We start from the raw sequence: 18,522 nt of genomic DNA, 5'->3' as shown, positions 1-18,522 counted from the left end.
ACAGTTCGCACATACATCCACATCATCATCATCATCATCAGTTGAGCCTTCAGCCTTCTACTCTTCTACTTTTACATCAAAGGCACTCAACTTCTTGTGATATGGGTTCAGGCTCAAAGGCTGTGTGTTGTGGTGGTTCAGTTCTGATCCAATGGCTGCAGCGGGGAAAGTGGATTGCTATTAAAGATCAAGGCTTGCGCTAGCTTTTTCTTTTCGGGCTACTGTAAACACATTCATCTTTAATTACACTTTAGCCGCGGGGGTCTTCTCAGGTGACACGGCACATCAATGCCGGCCTCGGTGAAATAACAAGGTGAAAGTGCTTCTTCTGCTGTGTCTGGAACTTCGTGAAACAATAAGGTTTCATTCTCTATTGAGGGATTGTTGCAGGTGAATTCTGGCCCTATCAGGTCTGACTGTGAATTTCTTTTTGGTCAACCAAATGTGTCATTACAGCACAACAGAGACCAACCAGCCTGCTATTGCTTCTGCAAAACAAATACTTTTTTAATACAAAAGATAACAAGTAAAATTGCATGGAATGAAAATGATGCCCTGATCATCTCTTGAGGTGTTCTTTAGAGAACTATAATCTTAACTAGAAAAGACACCTGGCTCCCGCGTGAGGCAGTTCGACCGAGCACAAAGAAAAACTTGGTTCTTACACACACACAAACCCACTTAGGGTTGCTTCCAAAAACAAAAAATCCTGACAGGACACTTCTTTGCAGTAGCATTCTCACAGCGCACTTAGGAGCAAACACGGGAGTAAATCAGGAGCATAAATCACTGTTGTCATAGCACTTTTTTACTGTGACCCCATTGGGACGCTGGAGACAAAACGTTTAGAAGCCTACAGCTCAATAAGGCATACCAACAGCAACGGAGAGGACCAATGAAAGGACTAACAGGACTCCCCAAGAGCCGCTGACTTCAGGGTCAGCTTTAAAAACCTTCTAACAAATGATGACCCAACTCTTATTATGACCCGGCTGACATTTTAAAGGAACATTTTAAAGTCCTCTCGGTATGTGATGGTGGAGAAGATTCCTGGACGTGGCAACTTGCTGGGTTAGAGGAAACAGGACATACGTTTCGTTTTGTTTTTCTGGCGTATTAAAAGAGAAGAAAAGAAAACACAAAGAGCGGGGCGGTTTGTTCCACAGCAGTCCCAATCACATTCCAATAAAACAATCTCAAAGCCAATTAATCACCAGTGTGGCATGGAAAGGAAAACAAATACCAAGACATGAAACGGGTTCTGTGGAGCAGTTTCCTGCTTAAAGGAAAAAAACACCGCAGGGCTTCCGTTTGTTTTGTTCATGTTCAGCTACCTTCCGTAGCAAAAGAATGTGGCCGATAAGGAACAGGGGGGATGCACAGAAACGAGGAGCACAGGAGGGTAGTAACTAATTTGTTTGATTGCCTTGTATCCATGTGGAAAGTGTCTAATGTAGCAGCCAAGGTCAAGGAGGGGACTTATAAAACCTGTGCAAAACAGAGCTCATATTTATTTTCCTCTCGGCAAGCTCTGTATCTTCCGATAGGTTGCCTCACGCTGAAAAATCATTTATAACTACTGATGTAGATGTCGATCCAATTAAAACGCTCCACACAAGCAGAAGACCATTAGGGAGAAGACACAATATAGGAAAGGAAATTATCACCTTAATCCTCAAATGAGTCTTAGAATGACTCCCTCACTGAAAAACCCGCCCACACACACACACATATAGATACGTGCACATTTCACAGCACATAAATAGCTTTTATAAGCTGCAAAGTATAATATGATGAATTTCACCTGACAGATGAAATTGGTTTTGCTTTTGTGAGCAAAATGTATTACTCAAACAATTCCTCTCCCACACATCCCATCCGGCCTTCGCTGCCCCCCCCCCCCCACACACACACACACAGACACACACATACACAAACATGCTACCTCATAACCAATAAAAGATGATAGTGAACACAATAGCAAAAGGGAAATGATGAGCTCATCACCTTGGATGCAGTGCGCACAAAGCAGCTCTCAAACAGCTTTTTCAGAGTCTTATGTGTTTTTACAAATAAACACAAACACAAACTAACAAAATGTGCTCTGTTCTCGAGGGCTTGTATAGGACGTCAGGCGTATCGGCGAACACGGTAGTCCATTTGGATTATAACAGTAACCCACTACAAAGTAAGACAACTCGCTTTAGGTCCTGAAGGAGCTACATACTCGGTGCATTAACCATAAACACGGAAACACAAGAAATCAGTTTAGTTTTCCTCTGAGTAGCAAAAGAACTGCAATATTTAAATGCACTTGAAAATTACAACAGGGCCAGAGAAACTGTCCTTTGCTCATTACTTCTCCAAACAACTCGGGCAGTACGATTATCAGGTCATGGTAATGATGTGTTGGCACGATCCAAGGCTTCATAGTTCTGTCTTTCCCCTACTAGGTCTCCCCAGTTTTAGGGATCACTGCGGGAACCCTGATCCTGATCTTCGTGCCCGAGCCAAAGAGAGGCGTTGCCGACCAAATGGGACGCATCAGGACCCGCACCTCCTGGCTGTGTGACATGAAGGCGCTCGCCAAGAAGTAAGGCCTCCTTCAGCTTCAGAGAACATCAACTATTAATGTCCCCGCCCCCCACCCCCCTGCAAGTCATCTATTTTTGCCCAGCATGCTAACTTGAACCTTGAGCTGGACAGTTAGAATGAGCATTTTATTGACCAAACTATTAAACTATAGTAAAATGGCAGATTGCTGTCAGAACAAATCATGTAAGGATAGAAACTCTCACTCAAATGTGCTTACATTCAGTCTATAGTAGCTAATAAAGACATGGGAATGTTCACACAAGAGACCATGAACTAGAATCAGTCCCTCACAATCTGCAATGCTGTTAAACTGTGACGGGCGTCTGCATTCATGACGCTGTATAGGCTCCTTTTCAGTATATGACCCGTGGGCTTTAAGAAATGTTATAAGCTCTATAAAGCTACTCTGATAGAGCCATGGATCTATTTCTGTACTGCAGCCACATATTCATCCCCCACACAGTGTGACTTTTAGCTGGACACATTCTTCCACATTAACAACCAATGGAACGTGTCGATAGAGTTACTTCAGGCCCGCACATAAAACTATCGCCCTTAACTGCACATCATTTCAGTTTACTTTTACATTTAACCCTCTAAATTCTCCACTCAACTCCTGTCATATTCAACCATTGTGTGACTGCAGTTGGTATTCAATGTTTATTTTTCCAAAAGGAGACAAATCCAGTAAACACTACCTTGTTTCTGTAAGCTTTTGTTAAGCCAAGATAATCACCTATAATCGCCTAATATTTCCATGTGTTCCTTCCTGACCTAGTCGGAGCTATGTGTTCTCCTCCCTGGCCTCCTCGGCAGTGTCTTTTGCCACTGGGGCGTTCGGGATGTGGATCCCTGTGTACCTGGTCCGAGCCCAGGAGGTCCAGAAGACAGTAGAGGTCTGCACCAAAGAGATCTGCAGTAGCAAAGACAGGTGAGAGGTTATTGACTCAACACAGAGTGCAGGCTGTTTACTCACTAGTGTAAAAGAGAGGGATGGAAGCGCACTTTGTATTCAAAGCTGGCTAAACTGCTATACAGCTGCCATGGTTCAGTCCAGTTCATCTATTTATAATGAGAGGTTTTCATTCATTCTTTCCTAATAACTCATGCGTCTTCTTTACTGAAACTGAATTTGTGTGGGTGCATGAACTCAAAACGTGCAAGATATTTGAAATAACGGTCTTGCCTGTGCTCTCGTGTCCAGCCTAATCTTCGGGGCAATCACCTGTGTGACGGGCCTGCTGGGCGTGGTCATCGGGGCGGCCACCACGCGCCTGTGCCGCCAGAAGACAGAGCGAGCCGACCCGCTCGTGTGCGCCGTCAGCATGCTGGGCTCAGCCATCTTCATCTGCCTCATCTTCGTGGTGGCAAAGAAGAGCATTATCGGAGCCTATGTAAGAGTCACTTTCTGTTACTTGTCTGTGTCCATTGTGTCTCCAGCAGGGACGTTTAAAAATCGAACGGTGGAAGTAGTTGTGATTAGGTCACTTTTTGCTTTCCTCTTGCTCAGAGAATCAAAAGGTCATCGCCTAGACGTGCTCTAAGAGCAATTAGCATCCTCAGGGTCAAAGAAATGAAAGTGTGCTCTATCCAACCTAACAAGAGGTTATCATCGGGTGGAGTCTATGTCTGAATCGGGAATGAATCTGTAAAAGGACACGTGCCTGATGCCAGTCCCTTTCAGGCCCACAGGCAGTGAGTGGGGCTGCTTCTCATAATGTCAAATCGAGAGGCCCCCAGGGGCCGCTGCAGGTAACTGAGGCTCCCAACTCGTCTGGCCAGAGTGTCGGGCTAATGCTTGGAGAGCTTGTGTCTAATTGACTTTGTGAAGCAGGAAATGGGTGCAACTTCACAATCAATGCTTTGAAACAATGCACTCTGGGATTTTGGACTCAACAAGCGCACATTTCTCCGTCTTATCAGAGACAAAGGAAGAGGAACTGACTCTTAACAACTTGGTCGGTAAAAACACTGGAAAATAAAGAGAAGTAATATTGCATGTAACAGAACATAACAAGCAGCCTTTCATATCCTGTGTTGGACCTTGGCATGTTTTACCTCAGAAAGTGTGTAATCCTTGTTGTTTTCTCAGGAACAACTTAAGCCCATCTCAATCAAAAGACAATTACATTGTTAAATGACAACCCTTATTAAACAAGTGTGGGAGCCCCTACATACTGTATGGAGCAGCTGTCAGGAGAACACCAGATTTCTGTCTTTGCATTGGTCTCAAAGGGTAAAGACGTGGTCAGCCGATGCTTTCCAATGTTACTTCTCTCACCAAGAATAAAGAATCCTTGATTCATGTAAGCAGCACCACCAGCAGCTTAACCGTAACATGCCATGACTTTTAACATTGCGACTACTCTACTGTATAGTGTTAAATCACCGGGCGGTGCAGCAGTTGTAAGTGATCGGCTCAAGTTCCACGGCAAAGCGCTGACAGATGTGTCGTGTTATAAGGCGTGACGTGGCAGCGACTGTTGACCCCTCGCAGCTGTTGTCTCGTCAACACATCTGAGGAAATAGTGGGCTTCTCTTTTTCTAAGAGCTAACATTTCGGTCACGCTGTCTGGGTTCGCAGCTCTCAGAACAGACATCTCCTCTGTCAGGCTCCCTCTATGGCTCTCTGTGCTGTACTGTACGTCTGGCACGCAGGCAGAAGGGTTATTCCCCGGCAGGAAACACACAACGACCGGCTGTGTCAAACCGTACCAGACAAAACGAGCCAACACCGCCACACGAGATTCCACTGCCACCAAATCCCTCTGCGTCCGTCTTAAAGAAAGTGGCCAAATAAGCAACCCCAGTTGGCACATCCAGTAGCACTGCAAAATACATTGAGAGCGCTGCATGCCATGTTATGTTATTTAATGTGTAATTTCTCTGTTCTACCCAATGAGAACTAGGACATAAATTAAAATCGTGCAGCTGGATCTAAACTGAATATGCAAGCTTTGAAAAGAAAAAAACTCTCCTTAGCATCCTGTGTTGTTTTTTTCAGCTCCAAGGCAAAATACCGAGCTCAGTGAGGCCACAATTGGGTGTAAAATATTTTCAAGCCACGGCAACCAAAGCCATTTTGTTCAGCACAGGATTCCCATTCAAAGTAGCAACATTTGCCGCCTCCTCTTCTGGCTTCCTGTCTGGTTACCAGTCTTTAGTGCACAGGAAATTGGCTGATCCTAATGAGCACCACTAAATGGACAATTCTCCTTCTGCTTTATCTATTTAGGTTTGCATCTTTATTGGAGAAACACTGCTTTTCCTGAACTGGGCCATAACAGCAGACATTTTAATGGTAAGTACAGAGGACCTATACTTATCTACTGGGTCACTGGAAAATCCTGCAAAAAAATTGTTGGTTGTCCAATTACACAGTTTTGTGAAATATGTGAGTGGAATACAGTTTGGGTGGGGCTAATCATTACTGTCTAGTTCATTTGAATCCTGCTCTTTTCATGGAAAAGAAATGGGGCCTTCCATCCAATGTATGTTTATCTAAAAGTGAACACCCTAGGTCAGGTGACCCATATGACATTAGGTGGGTGTGCGAAGCCGAGTCAGTGTACAGACTTGACTGCATGTGTTGAATCTCTCTACCTCTGTGTCTTCATCATTTCACCCGATCCTGCGTATTTTTCCCTCTGTGCGCGCAGTTTGTCGTTATCCCCACAAGAAGAGCAACGGCGGTCGCCTTCCAGAGCTTCACCTCTCACCTGCTGGGGGACGCAGGAAGTCCGTACCTGATAGGCCTGGTAAGAACCCCTCCAGATAAACATTCAGGGCACATCTCCGCTCAAACTATACACGCCAGATACAGGTTCAGCTCCTGGTTTTAAGTGGGCCAGTGCAAGGAGGAGCTTTCGCACACCTCTCAGGAGAGCTGGTAACAAGGTTGCGATTTCACCGCTGCTCATCGGGCTGTCAGCGGCGTCTTCCAGTAAACCTGTGTTACTGCATCAGAGTGGTCGGGAAGTGAAAGACCAGCTCTTACTGGTAGGCCTCTCAAGGTCAGAGTCACCCAACCCCCCCCGTCACCCCTCCCAACCCATCCAAACTACACGCAAACAGCCAGAATACGTATACAGAATAAGTGTGGCTTGCTATCCGGTGGAGCGTAAAACAGGATCCACCTCAGATTGTCGAGCGGCATTCTTCTCATTCCCAATTGAGTTGAACACATCTGAAGTTAAATAGTAACTCCGTGGAGATACACATTCCCTATGCCTTTTTTGAGCATACAGGAAGAAAGCAGAAATTAAGCAATACACAAAGACGGGCTACAGGAAAATCACGGGCCGCTTCTCAATCTCTGCATCAAACCCTAATGAATAGCTTTAAAAAAAAATCTGTATTCACAATGCACTTTATTGCCACTGAATTGCTGGGAGAGAAATGACAGTTTACTTTGTGTTTTATTGTTGCGCCTCTGGCTTACAGCTCAGGTCATGTTTACAAAAGAAGGTGAAGTCCTTGATTAGTGAAGCAAACTGATCCCTGAGTTCCTCTGCCAGCCGGCAGCACACGCAGCTGTCTGCCGAGCTGCATTGAAACGTCCTGTTTTTCTTTTCCTCCTTAGATGGAAATGTTACTGTGCTACTATTGTCAAAGCCAGATAAAAGGGATCATTAATCCATCTCTTAGTACTGACAAACTCTTCTAAAGACTAAACAAAAATGGTATTAAAGAAATAAAAAAGATCCACATTCTGGGAAACAAAAAGCGGCGGTGCATAGTTTCTGCCGATCAAATAAATCTTATATTCTACAAACGTCTTGGAGACACGTTAAGAGATACAGTACTTTGAATGATTTTGTGGCTCCCGTCTGGATGACTTTAATTCTACAGATGTAAATAATTATTATAACTAGTGCTGAAAAGATTTGATGATTGACAGCAATTAACAAACAAATGAATCATTTCAGTAGTTAAACAAAAAAAAACATGCATTTAAAATTTGCTGTTTCATATGATAGTTCAGGGTAAATTTAAAGGCTCTGCTTTACTGGAAAGCCATGCTTGGAGGATCAGTCCAAACAGAGCATACACATTCAGAACAAGGCAAAGAAAAAACATAGAAGTTACGACAATTGCTGAAATATAATGATCACACAACGTAACACAAAGACAATCTGGCAGCGGAACAGCAAAAAAAAGGGAGTACATAAATGAATAAGACTGAAGGCAAAATCAGGGGCAGTTGAGTAATTGATGGCAGGTGAGGGCAATGTCAAAATACACAAAATAAAAAACGTAACCTCCGCAGAGCTGAACATCAACTACATTTTTAATAATTGGATGGAGCAGCGCAGAAATATTACTTTCAGCTCTCAAAACTTTTAATCTATTTTCTGTAAATAAATAAAAGATGAATTTATAATGAAAATATTATTTAAATGCATCTTCAGTTTCAACCTTAAAAAAATCAGCATTTTATAATCCCGGGGTCAAGCTATAACCCCAGGATTATAAAATCCATCTGCCGTTAATATTTCCTCTGTGTAATCACGATAATATTTCCTCTGTTAGTTTTAAAGCGGTCTCTCTCTAAGCTGCGTTCTTCTGTTGGGCCTCATCCAGTGAAATAAAAGGGAAGGAATGCAAAATAATGACTGAAAGAAGAGTCACACTTCTGCCGTCTGCCGTGCCTGTATGAGATTAGTTTGTGTTCCAGTACCAAATATCACCACATAATTCACAGCTTGCCAAAAAATCATATGTAGAAAGGAAGTTTCACAATACAATTGTTCTGCTAACATTCCTGCAAGTTACCACATTCAGAATAATGCAGAAAACACACAGACACACACATAGACACACACACACACATCAACCAGACGTGGCCCCACAGTTTTCAATCCAGGCTGCAGGGTCACGGCTCTCCTCTGAGTGACAGACTGAATGTCCGGGGGTTTCTCACTCCTCCACAAACCCCACAGCGCGGCAGCACGTTACCTCTCCCTGCGTCAGTTCCCCATCTGAGCTTTAGCACGGAAGTGCGATGGACTCATTGTGACGCACGCTCAGCGCAGCCAGATATGCAGTCACCCCTGCAGACTGACACCGACCGATACTGTAAATGAGTAAATGTGGAGTCTCGGGAAAAAACGGACCTGTGGTTATTGCTAGGCAACCACAGGAGAAAGTGAGCCTGTGATTGCTTTTGGTTCCCTGTTGGGTTTTCAGATGTACTCCTAACAACCCAGCAGATTATACGCTCAACTCTAGAAAAAACGTGTTTCCCGTGCAGATATTTGTGTCCAAATGCCACAAGTATCACAATTTTCTTGTTATGCAAAAAAACTGCTGTAGCCACGATTCCTCTCCGTCAGCACGTAGACCAGAGCAGTTGTCACATTAGAGTCCCCTGAGAAACACATAATGGACTCCTCCTATACTGCGTGAGCACGACATGGCTGCAGGCAGAGCGGGTGGCAGGGGAGCGCCAGGAACAATCTCTCGGCATCTCCCAAGGAAGGCCTTCTCGCTCAATAATTAGACGTGCACTGGCTCACTATGTGTGTTTAGCAGTTGCAGGCAATGCGCTGGCCACACACACTTTCTCGCACATTTTTTTACCTCCATTTTACTCTCTTTTCTCCAATCACTTGATGCTTGCACGCGCATGCACATGCGGTATGAACACGACCCCTCCCTCTGGCATCCTCCCGTCAGCGCTTCTCCCGCTCCCTACGTAGAGCATCTCATTCTGCTGACGATAACATATAGTCAATGAGCTTCAGCCCTGGTGACCTATGGCCGCTCAGACTGTTACTCACTGACTCCCGGACTAGAAGCTCTTGTTCCTGAGGTGCATACACACAAGTAATCTGCTAAAAGCTACCGTCGGGCGGCCTCCCCCCTCCGTCACGACTGTCAGCGCTGCGATGCCTCTGAGAGCTGCCACGTGAATGGCGCTGGGAGGCATAAACAGTCCCTTCACGCCCACCTTTCTCCGGCTGTTGTTTTCCTCAAGCTTTCCACTGTGACATCCCGCTTTTCCTTCAAACAAACCAGGGCGTCATACACCATGTCACTTCGGTCTGTTGCTATGATGAAACGTGCAGATCTCGCTCTGCATGTTAAGTCAAGACAGCACAACGTGGTGTGTCAGATCCTGACGGAATATTTTAACTTTTGGGGGATGACAAGTTTGTTAAAATGTCTCATTTCTCTCTCTCTCTCTCTCTCTCAGATCTCCGATGCCCTTCAGCAGAGCTATGCGACGTCAGCACTGTGGCGGTTCCTCAGTCTGGGCTATGCCCTCATGCTCTGTCCCTTCATCATCGTGCTGGGGGGCATGTTTTTCCTGGCCACGGCACTCTTTTTCCTGGATGACAGGGAGAAGGCAGAGAAACAGTAAGTGATTCAGACGTTCTTTGCGAAGCTCATTATTTCTTTTGTCATTCATTCTTTAAATATTTAAGACGTCCTCCGTTGACATTGTGACTAAGAGCTCCACAAATCCAAACACACCTCATCAGTGCACGAGGCTGGCGAAGGAGCATTGAGACGCTTTACCCCAGTGGGGGGGGTTTTGACGTGTGTCAGGGACAAGTACCCCAGTGATGCCAACAAACCCTGTGAAACGCCCCAGAGTCAATAGAAAGCCCCAATCAGCTATAAGTGCTGCAGAGCTGACACAGGCGGTCCAAGCCATACATTTCTCTAAGTGTTCTTACATATACACCTGCATCCCCTTTTTTTATAAATGCATTCATATTTTTCTCTTTCAAACAGCAAAAAAACGCAAAACCCACAGTTGCACCGTATAGCTCTTCATGCCCCTAAAAGGCAAAAACAAACACACTCATCCTCTGTCAGGCTGTGAGACATGACTTCTTGTTTCTTTCTGACTATTTTTTCCTACTGTTTTTTATCACATTGACTTGTGCCAGCGCGCTCAGAAATGACTTCCTTCCTGTTGGAGATGAGGGACATTTTTAGACAGGATGGCAGCCTGACGTCTGACGTCTGTCTGCAGCCGCTTTGTCTTCACTATTAGCAGCTTGTTTTGCCCGTGCCAAAGCCCCTTGTAGAAAAATGATTTTTGTACAACTAAAGCAGAATAAGACCAAAAGTGATTTTATGTAATTAGAGGGCAGTTTCAGTGGACTGCATTTTATAATCCCGGGGTCAAGCCACGATCCCGGGATTATAAAATCCATCTGCCGTTAATATTTCCTCCGTGTAATCACGATAATATTTGCTCTGTTAGTTTTAGAGCGGTCTCTCTCTAAGCTGTGTTGTGGCTTTTGTTGGTTCTCATCCAGTAAAAAAAAAGAGAAGGAATGCAAAAAGCAGACTGAAAGAAGAGTCACACTTCTCCCGTCTGCCGTGCCTGTATGAGATTAGTTTGTGGTCCAGTATGTGGTTTAAGCAATCTCACCACATGATTCACAGCTTGCCACTTGTTCACTCAAACTATATCTGACCACGACCCCTTGACTTTCACACAACACGCTGTAGGGCAAAGCTGATGGAGTAAATATTTGGAGGCATTGGACGGTTGTTGCTATATGCGCTATTTTCCAAATATAATCCTTAACATTGATGTGGGGTGTCTGGCTTTTGAGTTTTACTACATTTAAAAATCAATTTATATCAAAATATTGTCAACAATTTTTGATAAGTCACCCTATCCAAAGGTCACTAATAATTAATTAACTTTCTTATCAGCTACAAGATATTAATGTGAAAAACCTTTGTGTTGCCAGGTTATCAAAAATATCTCCTGCGTTTTAGTCTCTAAAGGTGCAAAGATAAAATGTACGACATTATTATAGAAGCTATTAGCGATGTAAAGATCTTGTGAGCTATAGCAGTAGTGCTCTTTGCACGGTTTTCCAGAACTGCATTCATCTACAGTAATCTATTGTAAAGATGACCTATCAGGGGAGTTCCTGTTCCCTTCCAGCTTTTCTTGCCTCACCTATAGGCTGGGTTAATCATAAACCAGCTTGTCAGATTATATCAAACTGTTTATTTATTCAGCAAATATAACCACCTCATATCCCACACGGAAGACTTGAGGCCTCTGCAGCACTGTACCGATTTGTAGAAAGGCTCCCAATGGTGAAAAAAGTCAAACTTAAGAAGCAGCAGCTCTTACGTAACAATCCGCGAATTACACCTCAGGGACTAAGAAAGATGGCAACATCCACAACTCTGTACAGCGAGAGTTGTTTCATGATTGTGATATTAATAGATTCCATTCAAGCAATAAAGCCCCTGATTTATACAGAGCATTTTGCAGCGTTTCTTCCCCCTCCTTTGAGTTTGTCCTCAGATACTCGGCGCTATTTATAAAAGGCGCGCAGCCGAACAAGTAACTCACTGGAGCGCGCTTTTCTATTTCCAGCCCAAAAGAGTGCTTTATTATTTCTAAGTTGTTGGGTTTTTTTCGGCTGCAGGGATTCCATTAATAGCTCTGGTTCCGTGTGTCCCCCCCCCGTTTAACACATTCACCCGGTCCACATTTACACAGCGAGCGGGATTGACTCCTCTGCCGTGCCAATGCTCCTTCTTGATAATAGGCAGTCTGGAGGAATAGGATGAGGGACAGGCCGAGGGAGATAAGCCACACTAGGAGAAATTGTTGGGAAAAGTGGAGTTGAAGTTGTCTGAAAGTGTTTGTGCATCTTTGATTCCTAAAGACGTTGCTCTCTCCTCAGGTTGAGCCAGATGACACGACCACCCTCCACAGTCAAGGTATGACCAGGTAAATTGCCTTTCCTCCAAAAGAAGCTTTTAGACTTTAATGCTTTTCACCTGTGGTTTAAGTGGCTTCTAACAAAGAGACAAAGAGGTCTCAGAACATCAACGTTTACAGGGCTCTCTTCTCATTACCTGGGATCCATCAAGTAAAGACTCCTATCATTAGGAGGGACAGAAAAAAAAAGGTTTTCAGGACTTAAAACGCTCTTTGACCCGATGCTATCCAAAGCTTAATGACACATGGTAGTAACACCCAAATGATTGATGTAGGTAATACTTCAGATTGTAGACGTTAATTCGAGAATGCAAACATGGATTTTGCAAGAGGAATCATGTGAATTAAATTCAATGCATTTATTTTAGATGTTACATATCTGCACCCTGTCCTTGCTACTGAGGCGGTTTGTGCTCGCAGCTGCATCAACCCCATGGCATTTGTAAATAGTAATAGTGTGATAGATTACCCAACGCAAGCTTTGAAAGCTCCACGATTTGCATTGTGCATTGATGAATGGGAGGCAATGGCTGTCTTGAAGGCAGTAAATCAATCTAGTGTTGGAGACTTTAGAAAAAAAGAATGACGAAATATCGTGGTTACAAAGTGTTGCAGTTAGCGTGCTACAATATGCAAAACTACAGCCTTGTGGCCTTTTACTGAAGGTCATTACCATTGACAGGGTGTCATTAGTATGCACACTTAATGATAGGTGACATGAAAGGCTCCCGCACACATCAGGTTTCAGGGGACGCTCATGTGCTGTACAAGTGTTTCATCTGTCCTCCGACTGTCACACTCAGCAGCTAAAGCGTTTTCTCCGTAGTGTCTAAGGAGGCTAATTATAGAGAACTGTGACTACAGTGGCTTGAGGTCAGATTCAAATTCACCCGAAAAATGATTCATTGAAATTGTAAAGTGAATCGACGCGACGCACTGTGGTGATTGATTGTCAACAAATCTGTCGTGGGGGATAATCCAATCAGTGTCAGGCACTATTTCCTCCCTGGGGACTTGCCGATCAATACAGTTCACAGTTCATCCGCTCACCGTTGACAAGTGTTCCGCATTCACGCCTGCTCTGACCATTGTGTTCCGAGTGGTGCAAGACGCCGCTCCGGGAACCAATTAAGGCAGAAATGTGGAAAGGCGGCGGTGTGGAGCAGTGGTAGAATTCAGAGTACAGGAACAAGTGCTGGGTTCTGACGAGGAGGGGAAGTGAAGGAGAGGGATTCAGAGGAGGAGAGAAATGACACACGCCCGTTGCACAAAATGAGGATAAAGAGGAGCAGTGACGGCCTAAGCCGTTTTCCATCGCGATCATATTAATCTCCGGTGAGGGAACCCCAGACGCAGATCAGATAGGCCGCGATCCAATTAACTTCCTCTGCAGGAGGAACCCGCCTCCGCTGCCCAGATTGACCCCACGGTGCGTGATTACTAGAGGACGTCCCTGAGCTGGGGGGGAGGGGGCTGTCAAAAGACCGGACAGCGTGGCTTTGCGCTCATTTATTCAGTAACCACAATCTCATATTACTGGTGGGGGGGGTGGGGGTGGGGGGGGAGAAACTCACATCTCGAGGCCAAACTCTGATTTAGTCACCGCTGTCCAAACTTTAACTGTTAAAAGTGTTTACACAGCTGCAGGCACTCTTATCATTTAACAAAAGCTCAGAGTCCCCAGTCAGCAGAATGGGTTAATGATGCCCGGTAGGCCAGTGACCACAACACACACACACACACACACATGATGGGACCTGTTTAGGTTACAAAGCACTCAGAAAGGCCCTCGATTCTCGTCCTCTTTCATAATACAATGAATACGTGAAAAGAAAGAGCTCTTCTCTTTACATTAAAGTATCCTTTGTCTCGTGTACCAACCCATCCGCCACTCTCTCCATCCGTCCTCGAATGAGAGGCCAGTCAGTTTTCACGCGCCTCGCTTCTTCGAAGCCAAAACCCCAAGTTTACCCGCTTACCAGACCGGTCCACAGTGAAGTAGTCTTCAACTAGTCGGGCCGATGTCACACGCATCAAAGCATTCGCAGCTTTAATTATCACGATGGCATTTGAGTTTGGCTCATAAACACTTCACAGTTTACATCAACAACCAACACTCATAAGGTAGGGAAACGGTTCATCCCTGAGAGGATTGGATCTGTATCCGCAGAACCAGAACAACAGTCCTCTCATCCTCCTGCAACGCTATATTATTACTCTACTTACATTCACTTGTCTCCCGGCGTTACGCCAGATTTATTTATTTATTTGGATTAAAATTATTTGACATTAAAAATAATTATTAATAATCAGAGGGGGGGTCTGCCTCAAACCAACTGTTATGTGTTGGTATGTTGTGTGCAGGAAAATATTTAGGTCACAGGCTGGTCCTTGTGTGCAGGCATGATCAGGGAGGTCCTAACAGATGGCTCAGGAGCTTCTGACCTCCACATTAATTACATGTCCTATGGTGAGTCCAGACTCTAATGGCAATATTTCCTTCCCACTCTCTCCCTCCTTCTCTCCTCCCTCTCTCTCCCTCACTCTCTCTCTTGCAGGTGACAACAACATGAGGAGCCACTTGAAGGAGCAGCCAAACACTAAAAGATGACACATTGGAGTTAAAACCAAGGAAAGCTGATCCCCTCATTTGAAGTCACGTCCAAGTTCTCGTCATTGCTGTCCTCGCCACGATCCTCCTCCTCTTCCTCCTCCTCTTGGCTCCTGCTGCCCTTTGTCTATACAGTTTCACAGAAGCTGCTCAGAACTAGAACGAGGGAGCGTCTTGCCCCTCCTTGATACGCCTCTAAATCCCAGGTCTGTGAGAAGGAGCACAGCCGCCGGCTGATGCCGACCAGCCGCCAGCTGGTGTCCTCCACCCCTCTGTCCCAGAGGATCCACTGAACCTTCCAGGGAGGACTTTGGGGTGCGGCAATCCCCTGTGACCACCCCTCCCCCCCGTCCCCCCGACTCCTGATACCATACTACTGAATGCTGACAATGAACCTGCCTGTCTGTCTGCTCGTCTGTCTGTTGCATTGGCTGTCAATCTGCACCAAGTGCCATAGCGTCATTACATTCCTTCCGACTTTGCACTGACCCACGGCCCTCATGACTTGTGATCACTGACTGTGTTGACATGCGCACCAGAATCCAGCCATTAGCGATGAAATCTGTTTGATTACGTGGCTCGACATCCGCATGTGTCAACTGCAATCATTAAGCTCCATTGGTGTCTCTGTTGCTCCAATGCAAATTACCCACAATTCATTCTGCCTTGGCTTTTAAACACAGAAAAAAGCTGTAAAATTCAAGTGGAGTGAGAGATTTGGCGCTTCCCGGTAGGAGTGTAATTCCCAAAGACTCTGATCACTCTGCTCGTAAGCCCTCAAAGCGAAAAACTGTTACCATCAGTAAAGCATCCGTAAAAATTGGCGCTTTCCAAACAGCTGTTTCCTTTGACGGCCTCATGTGTTTTTCTTATTTTGAGCCTTTAGCACTTACATAGGCGTAGACAGATCCAGAGAACGTGATTTCTGCACATTATTTTTCATTAGCTCTCTTGTGATTTTTTTTTTTCTGCATGATGTTGGATTTGAAACGGGAGGTCACTGCCTATGATTGTTTCAGAAGGAATGTGATGCAATCCGGGCAATTTAAACAGACACTGGACGTTTTTTTTATAATTTATAAAGTGCATGCTTTTCCCAAAAGTAAAAAGAAAGCTTCTCTTCTGACTTTTAAGGAGTAGCTTAATGTTTTTTGTGTACACGAGAAGCAATACAAAGAACCAACCTTTCTAATCCACACTGCCTTTTCAGGGAGAGAGGTTTCTCTTCAGAGGGATTAGCTCTCTGATTGCTGGTTTTCAATTTCTGGACACAAAACCCACAGGGACGGAGTCGCTTCTAATGTCCATGCTGGTGACAATACCAGCCATTGTGGAAAGATACCCTTTTTACTTCGCAATTGTAGATATCCCATTCCACAATTAAGAGAAAGGACCTTTTAGGAGAGCAGGGGCTGCCGACATCTCTCTATTACCGAGGGGAATCAAAATTCCAGACAGCAACAGGAAATCCTGATGGCAACTTCTTATCACTTACAATGCATTAGAGAGGAATCCCCCCCATCCCCTTTGAAACCTGACCAGCAAGTCCTGAGATGTCTCTGCAGGGGTCTCCTTTAATACCCCGAACCACACATCATAGAAGTACACAAAAGGGGGGTGGGGGGTTCAACTGGTGTTTGTAATCATGCAACTTTAATGCAAAACATCAGCTATAGCTAGTTGCTTGTAAAAATTTAGGTAAAAACGTCATTAGAAGCTACTCTGAGGGACCCTTTTTGGTGCAAGTACCTCGTGGATAAATCTTCACTGCAACCCGCGATGGCGTCAGAGGTTTGAAACACACAACACATAAAAGGAGAAAAAGGCACTTTTCAGACCTCAGAGAAAAAACAGGAGGAGGAGGAGGAGAGAATGACCTTCGCGGAGGCCCAAAGTGGAGGTTGAGGTGGTTCTTGTAGCATCGATGTGTGACCATGACTCACCGGCTGTGTGCAGGGAGCTGTGTGGGCAGCGTCTTTGCTGCCAGATCAATAGCTTTAGCTTCTCTCCAACTGCGTGGAGCTCTCTGAATGTGACGCGTTTACACACCTACATCTTCTTAATGGACTCAGCTTACCTCCTTTTGTTGATTTTCTTTTTCTTAATGTTACCAAATGAATTAAAAAATGTAATAACTACCATAGAGATATATATATAGATATTAAGCTATATCACGCAGCAACTTTAATATATTGTAAATGATGGCTTGGATGCAATGTATTTATTTGTTTGTTACCATAATGAAAAATAATCTATAAAGGGAAGTATAAGGTTTGAGTATACTACAAATTGTTGTATATCATTGGGTGTAGAAATTGTTTGTTCATCCTTTTATATCACCATGAAACTACACAAAAACATCATACATCACTGAGATGTATCCCGTTTACTGTGATCATGACCTGGACATCTCACACACATTACACACACAAAAGGAACTGCGATATGATGGATGTGTCTAATGTTTAGGGTGCAATACATTCTGCATTCATTTTGTAGCTCTTGTAAAGTTTTTTTTAATTATTATTATTTTGAGAACATCCGATCAAACCATTTTGCACGCCTAATGTTCAGGGATTGATTTGAACCGCAGCCTCAGAAGTCTGTCACGTCACGCTCACGACACTGTAGTTGCTGACATGTTGTCACCTGACACGAGAAGGGACGTTGGCTCTGTTCAGACGGGTCACCAATTGAGTTTTACTTTGCCAAATTTAGTTGATTCAGCATCAATTATTTAGAAGTATAAATCCGTTGTATTGAGTAATTCTACCTTGATAATCACTGAAGTGATGTGCTGAGAAATGTTCTACTTCTTGTCATACAAGAATCCTGTATAAAGAAACCTATTTCTGATATTGAGCAGAAAACAGAGGTTATTTTTTATTTTTAGAGCGTGTCAATACAAGAGATGTGTAGAGAAATCAAAGGAATATTGTTCTAGAACTGAACTGTGACGCTCCTTCCAGGGGGTTGATAGAAAATGTACATGTCTGTAAATCAAATAAACCTATTTAATCACTTCATACCACCGCGTTGTCTCTTGTTTCTGCTCACTCTCTCCTGCATTCATAACATCCTAATAAATCAATCACCCGCAGGGTCTTCAACTAACAACATGACTAGGCCTTAAATTGAGGTATATGCTACTGTATTATCTCTGAAATGACTTCATGTAAGTTCCTGAACTACAAACCAGACACTGCTGGATTTCCACCTCATGGATCATTTCAGAGTATGAATGTGTCAATGCTCATATTCTGTAGAATTAGTGTTGCTTCTACCTTAAACATTTTTTTGTTGTTTTTCTCAGAGCCCGGTTTCAGTAACAAGTTTTTACAAATTGTACGTATAGTTTAAGTTCAGCGCGGAGCATGTATCATCCGCAACATGGTTACATTCACCTACATTGCCTCAAGCAGTTTGGGCATTTAGTCATTTTAATTGTCCATTTGCTCTGAAAACCATAATGTTGACCTTTGTAAAAAAATGAAGTACGTTAGAACTTATGAATATGTTTTAGGATCTTCTAAAAGACTAACTAATTCATCTATTGTTCTATTCATACACTTGTTCGGTGGAGTTCGGTGAGTCAGGTCAA

General features: G+C 44.1%; 1 protein-coding gene across 2 annotated transcripts in view; it reads left to right on the top strand.

Moving 5' to 3' along the window:
- spns2 (SPNS lysolipid transporter 2, sphingosine-1-phosphate) overlaps positions 1-17,947 on the top strand; it is a 54,069-nt gene extending 36,122 nt beyond the window's left edge. Inside the window, exons 6-13 of one of the 2 annotated variants that reach the window (XM_078106139.1) lie at positions 2,454-2,593; positions 3,374-3,526; positions 3,800-3,989; positions 5,831-5,896; positions 6,255-6,353; positions 9,794-9,957; positions 12,273-12,309; positions 14,869-17,947. In XM_078106139.1, the coding sequence (XP_077962265.1) occupies positions 2,454-2,593; positions 3,374-3,526; positions 3,800-3,989; positions 5,831-5,896; positions 6,255-6,353; positions 9,794-9,957; positions 12,273-12,309; positions 14,869-14,883 (864 nt within the window). In that variant the 3' untranslated portion in view covers positions 14,884-17,947. Of the gene's footprint in view, positions 1-2,453; positions 2,594-3,373; positions 3,527-3,799; positions 3,990-5,830; positions 5,897-6,254; positions 6,354-9,793; positions 9,958-12,272; positions 12,320-14,868 lie in introns of both variants that reach the window. The other variant, XM_078106140.1, reaches the window with a different exon arrangement.
- Positions 17,948-18,522: the final 575 nt, after the last annotated feature.

The sequence above is a fragment of the Gasterosteus aculeatus genome, chromosome 7 (genome assembly GCF_964276395.1).
Source record: "Gasterosteus aculeatus chromosome 7, fGasAcu3.hap1.1, whole genome shotgun sequence".
Taxonomy (NCBI): domain Eukaryota; kingdom Metazoa; phylum Chordata; class Actinopteri; order Perciformes; family Gasterosteidae; genus Gasterosteus; species Gasterosteus aculeatus.
This window is presented reverse-complemented; position numbering and strand designations above follow the sequence as displayed.